We start from the raw sequence: 6715 nt of genomic DNA, 5'->3' as shown, positions 1-6715 counted from the left end.
GACTGTTGTAATCACCACATGCTGGGATGCTAGCGCGGTTGGCTTCGGAGCCGTTTGCATCGTGTTGCGTTATGATCTGTTCTTTCTTCCCTGCGAAATTCAAACAGCGTCTTTGAGGCGCAATGATTCTACGTTTTTGTTGAAATCTGATAGCAAACTCAGAGTGAAGATGTCCGCTTTTCCGGAGCCTGTGCGCGTTTTACTAAATACTATTTAATTTATATTTTATGAGTATTGACAGTGTAAATATAAATTTAATTTTTTTTAGTCTATTTCTTTACTTTTTTTAGCTTATTTTTATATTTTCTTAATCTGTTATATAGTTTATAGTTTTTTTAAATTTATACTATTTTAATTTTTAATTTTTTTTCTTTTTTGAATTTTAAAGAGTAGTTTAAATAATTTATTATTTATATTTTTTTATATTTTTTTAATAATATGAGTTTTTTAAAATTATATTAAAGTTGTTTTTATATTTACTAAGTAATTTTTTTAAAACTAATAATCTAAAGTTATTTATAAATATATTGAATTTTAAATAATAAAAAAATTATATCTGATTAATATATTTAAAATCAAATAAATATAAAATTTTTATACTACTGATATTTTTTTTATTTAATAAAATCTTAATAAAAATTATATTTTAATTTATAAAAATCTTATTATTATATTATAAGTTAAGAGTCTTATAAATATATATAAATTTTTTATATTTATTACAAAGTAAGTTTGTTGAAGTTAAAATTTTTTTTATTATAATATATAGTATAAATAATTATAATAGTAAAAGATTTTATTAAATTTTAATTTAATAAAAAATAATAATTATTTTTAAAATAAATAAAGAATATATTCAGATATAAAAGAATTAATATTAATAATAGTAAAGATAAATATTTTTAATTATAAAATATTACTTTATATAGAGTTGAAAACTATAAAATAGTTTTATTTATTATTTTAATAAATTTTAATTCATTGTTAAATAGATTATTAACTTTATAAATATATATATATATATTAAAAAACTAAATATTTTAATATTTAAAAATTATAAATAATATATAAAATATAAAAATAAACTATAAGAAGAATTTAATTTTTATATATAATTTTAATAAATTATATATTTATATATAAAAAATAACTATTTGAAATAAAAAATATTTTTTATAATTAATTTTAATTTTAATATAATAATTAAATATATATTTAAATTAGTTAAAATTATAATTATTATTACTGTAGTTTTTTTATAAAAACTATAAAATATATTAAAATTTTTTTATTTATATTTTTTAATTATATATTCAATATTTTAATTTTATAATAAATTATAATAGATAATAAATATATATTAATTACTTATATTTTAATAAATAATAAAATAAAATTATATTTATTAATTTATACAGCAATAATATTTTTATTTTGAATTGTTTAATTGATATAATTTATTAGATAGTCTAATTAATATTAATTAGAAAGGTTTTTTATTAAAGTTTTTTCATCAAAGTTGTAAATACTCAATAATTTAATGTTATATTTTTCAATTTTTTTTATTTAATTATATAATCAAATATTAAAATTATTAATAAAAAATTATAAATATAATTGAAAAGTAAAATTAATAAAATCATCAAATTATAAGTTTATATTAATATTTTAAATTTTCAGAATGATCTTAATTTTGTATTTTTGATCAGTTATATAAATAAAAAGAAATTTAATTTGATTTTTATAATATTTGATAAAGCAGCTTATTCACTTCTCTTCTAAAAATTTTTAATGATTTTATTTATTAGATTTTATATAATCTGAGATATAAAAGCAAAGCTGTAAATTGTAAGTTTCTTTATATAAAGTAGAAGTTACTTTTTTTGCATATTTGTGATCTTTATTTTATATAGAGAAATAACTTCATTATGTAAGAGTTGAATATCTTTATATTATGTTAGGGAGTGAATGCAAGCTGCATAAGAAAGGATTCTCTACATTGCTAACTGCTATAATAATGAAATACTAAGCTTGGTGACAGAAAATGAGGTGCCGAGGTCTGCCCGGATCATAACCAATCCACAGGGTTAAGTGCAAGTTTAATTAAATCCTTGTTTGGCAGGGAAGACCATGTGAAAAGTTGAAGAATTTGACTGTGAAGAGTGGAAAAAATTGAAGTGTTTGAAGTGTTGTGATGGTCCCATTATTCTGATCCAGCATTCGATCCGGCATTCCGATCCGGCATTCGGATACGGCATTCGGATACGGCATTCGGATACGGCTTTCTTGAAAGGTTGGTGTGGCCCGCTGTGCCTCCATGGATGATTAACATCTCCTTTGTGTCATAATCTGGATGCAATACGAATACACTCCTTCCATGGAATTATGTATTGGGATCTGATGAGGGGCCAATCGGCTTGCAAGCTGAACTGGTGATCCTGGGCTGCTCCAACAGAGCCTATCAATCACTGACTCAACCGTTGTAACGGATAGTCAGAATGTAGTAGGCGTCATAAGTGAGGCATACAGCCGTGGTGGTCCGCAGAGATCCGAGGCATACAGCATACGAGCAATCCGAGGCATATGAGTGATATGATGCTCGTGACAATCATTAAAACGGAGCATTCAAGAGTGAGAGCAAAAATAATGTCATGACATATCTATGGATGAAAACAGAGCAGCACAGGACAGCCGACAGAGGTGTCTCCGGGGTGGCGCCGAAAGTTTGGTGTCAGATTGGGATTTGCGACAGGAAGTGACTCTCAGAACCATTGCAGAAGTTGGTGGACCACTCTAATTATTAATTAAAGACTAAGTAACCGGCCGTTCTAGCATGAAGAAATTAACCTTGGAACCTCTTATTCTCATTACCCAAGCTTGCATAGAGACTAGCGGCTTGCTGTGCATTTCATTGATAACTACATATGTCACATAGTTAATCTCCTGTCATACATTTCTAATCATCTCACTCATTACCCCTTTTGTCCATTTGCTCCTCTGTAACATGAAATGTCACTAAACAAGAAGCAGGAGACACATAAGTAGACCATTCATGGGGATGAAATATCTAGGGGGACATTGTGCTGCGTATGCAAGACTGATAGTTATCCATCTATTTTCTCTTAGAGCAACTATTGATCACCCTCTGTGAACAGAAGTATGACCATGAAAGATGTCCTGTATCTCTGTACACAGTAATGAACTCACCTTGCTTTAGCAACCTCAATTACCTGAACTTCTCAAAAAACACCCAAATCTAGCATGTAACATATGATGGTCTGATACAGCTGTAACCTTTTATATAGCCAAGCCCCTTCTATCCGGAGTCAGAATAACTACTTCCGTTTTGGTACAGCCTTCATTCATTTGAAAGTTCTTTTTCTTACATAATTATATTCACTTAACAAGCCGTTCATTACAACTCATTTTGTGTTAGATTAGTTAGATACAGAAATACATTCATTCATTAGCTCTGTTTATTCAATTCTCTTCATGGTAGCATGTCATTGGTGCTGCTCTAAGGCTTAATAACTCTTATTCAGCCAGAACTGTGGATCGAGTGAAGCAACAGCAAAGTGTAGGCTTAGTGAAGCTGTGGGACGTCTGAAGTGCATTGTATTGGTAGCCTATCTCAGGGATGCTATATACTGTGCAGTGCGCTAGTCCATAATAGGAAGCCTAGGCTCCAACTCCTCCCCTTGGACTAGCTACTGTACAGACTAGCTACTTGTCATGGCTCAACTAGAGTCAGAATGATAACAAGACAACAGCTTCAATTCATCTATCTAACTAGGCAGCTGCGACGAGAATACTAAACTGAGGATTAGAATGAAGAATGAACGAGCAGCCGAATATACAGAGGTGGTTGGGGATCGGATCGGATCAACATGAGCAACCGAATATGGTTGAGGTCGGAATGGATCAACCTTTAGAGCGTAGCGGGGCGGATAAACCTTAATCCATATACTATCAGCTGCGCCGTAACACTACTGTCCTGCTCAAATCAATCATATCCATCTTCTTTGTCAATTTATCTTGTCTTCCACTTGCTGTATCCATCAAATCATTTTCTTATTTCACCCATAACCTGGCTGGCTATTCAAAAGTTCTTCAATATTTGAAGAAATTGTTGCAAAGGATACTTGACTTGATTGACTTGCAAGTAGATTCTTTATATTTCTATCTTTAATTTTATCTCTATTCTTAGTTTTATTTCTATCTCTATTTTTCAATATCTCAATGTGCTTCTTATTATGTTTCTGCCATTCAGTGCTTGTGAGATTTGAGTTTTTGAACCAGCAGTGTTTGATAATATACTCTGTATTCTTACAGTAGTGGCATTGACATTCATCAAATCATTCAATGATGTTAGGCTCAGCGCTGGGGCTAGATTTATCTCCATCACGTGACCACACCTCACATGTAGCCTAGTGGATTGGTCATGATCTGGTCACTTGATCACATGAGCTGTTTATCATCTGAGCAGACCCTGACATTTTTTTTTCCTTATCAATCTTAGAATTTTATTACATAGCAGTTAGCAATGCAGAGAGTTTCCTTCTTATGCAGCTCACATTCACTTTCTAACATAATTCTAAGGTTTTCTTTCTACTTTTTCACTCAGGTTTCAGCAGAAAACTTGAGTATCTCAGTTGAATTAGAATCTATTAGTTAAGAGCCTGACAATATATTAGGTTAACTGTTAAAGACAATAGTGCTGTCAAAGACAACAGCTCAATCTGACATCAGATAATCACCGCAGACTCTTAACCCCTTGGAAGAGGTTAAAAGAACTGATGATACATTCTAACAAGATCAACTGACCAATGACACATCTTAATTGAGGAATTCAGAGAGGCAATCTATTCAGACAGTAATTGTATTAATAATGAGTTAGTGATAATCTTTGATGACATCTTTGATGATGAGAAAACATTGAGAGATATAATTACATATCTGAGAATAGAATAGAATAATATTATTAATCAGACCACTGTTAATCAAAGTCAGATTGATGAGTTAATTGCTGAATATGATGAACTTAGTTATACTCTAATTCACATGACAGTCAGCAATCAAATAGTAAGTCAAGATGTTACTTTCTTTAAGACTGCCAGGAGATCTGTCAAGATTGATGACTCAAAACATCTTACTAACAGCAAGAAGTTGAAATTTGAACATTAACTCTTCTGAATGAAGAACAAGCTCTGAGAGAATGTTAATTATTACTCTACTGAATGCATGAGAATTGTGTACATCAAAAACTGAATTGACAAGGACATAGCACATCACATTGCATCTCATATAGAAGAGGATCACTCCAAGCAATATCAAACTGCGGAAGAGATATTTGAGCACCTCAAGTCAATATATAAAAATGCTAACAAGTTGCAAAATATCAAAAGTGATTATCACAAGTTGATTATACACAATGAGGATAATTATCATGAATTTGTTATAAAATTCTTACACCTGATGAGTGAAATCAAGATTGTCAAAGAGAACTACAAGATAGACTTCAATAACAAGCTGTACTTTGATCTTTAGAGCATAATAGCAGTAGTCAATATAATCACAAATATATATGCTGAGTTTCAGAAGATCTGTACTCAGGCAGCTCATACTCTTTAGACAATCAATGTTACTCAGAAGTCAAAGAGCTTGTGAGAAAATGAATTTAATATCTTCAAGCAAAATATCTTGCAGATCTTCAATAGTCAAACTCTCTCTGACACCTCTGCTATAAAATTCTCTATCATGAAGAAAACTGTGAGCATTCATTCAGATATTCAGTGCTACTACTACAAGAAGAAAGATCATATTGCAAGGAATTGCTTCATGAAACAGAAGTTTCAACAGATGATCACTGAGCTTATAGAGAATGACACTCCTAAGTCTTCAGTGAATTTGACAAAAGAATAAGTCTGAGAGAAGACTTCACCTCAGGTAGTTCAATAGTCTGTGAAAAGTTTGATATGAAGAACTTGATTGAAGAAAAAAGTTTTAATGTATCAATCAAGTTAGTTTATAATGAAATTGCTATTTCTACAAATTCTCCTGCTGATACTGAAGTGAATAATGTAAATTTTATTGATATCTGATATGTTATAGAATTAACAAGATTCTTCAATAGAAAGTTTTAAGAACTCCTATTTAAATGCTGCATAAAGGGATACAATGATGTCCATGATAAGGTGATAGACTACACATTGACTCTAAACCTCTGAGTAAATGATCAGAGATTTCAGAATGTTCTTCTGCTGATAATGGACCTAGGTCAGCACTTTGTCATCCTGGGATAGAAGTGATTGATGGCATAGAATATATGGCTTGATGTTAAAAATCAATACCTGGTTTAGCCAAGTGAATAGTCTATCCCTGAACAAATAGCAGAGCTAATATTGAAGATGATATTTTGATCAATACTGAAGCATTCAGACTCTAAGTCTGAGTATCAGACAGATATGAAATGAAGAGAGATCAAACTGAAGAGAGAGATCAGATAGGAGCAACAGACTCAACTCTGTGAATTGAAAAAGACCAGCTCAGTCATAACACTCAAGATAAGGCATAAACTGATTTGAAAGAAGACAGCATTATAGATGATGGATATAAACTTTATTGAGCTGCTTCCTTCTATGATTATATAAAGAATAAGCATTTAATAATTTTCATAATCAGTCTATGAAATTGATAGACAATTTGAGAAGAAGTG

At 30.3% G+C, this 6715-nt stretch overlaps 2 protein-coding genes across 2 annotated transcripts; one reads left to right on the top strand and one right to left on the bottom strand.

The window, feature by feature from the left end:
- Positions 1–2203: 2203 nt before the first annotated feature.
- PAAG_08309 (hypothetical protein) lies at positions 2204–2583 on the bottom strand (the record flags this gene model as incomplete). Its single annotated transcript, XM_002789826.1, has 2 exons — positions 2204–2372; positions 2528–2583. 2 exons carry the CDS (start codon positions 2581–2583, stop codon positions 2204–2206), a joined length of 225 nt encoding a protein of 74 aa, XP_002789872.1.
- A 3123-nt stretch (positions 2584–5706) lies between these two features.
- On the top strand, positions 5707–6000 carry PAAG_12540 (hypothetical protein; the record flags this gene model as incomplete). The annotated part of the gene is made up of 2 exons (XM_015848018.1): positions 5707–5901; positions 5970–6000. Coding segments are annotated over 2 exons (225 nt in total), but the record flags the coding sequence as incomplete, so codon positions are not given.
- Positions 6001–6715: the final 715 nt, after the last annotated feature.

This window comes from Paracoccidioides lutzii (assembly GCF_000150705.2).
Source record: "Paracoccidioides lutzii Pb01 unplaced genomic scaffold supercont2.31, whole genome shotgun sequence".
NCBI lineage: Eukaryota > Fungi > Ascomycota > Eurotiomycetes > Onygenales > Ajellomycetaceae > Paracoccidioides > Paracoccidioides lutzii.
Note: the sequence above shows the minus strand (reverse complement) of the source record. Positions and strands in the feature narration are given on the sequence as shown.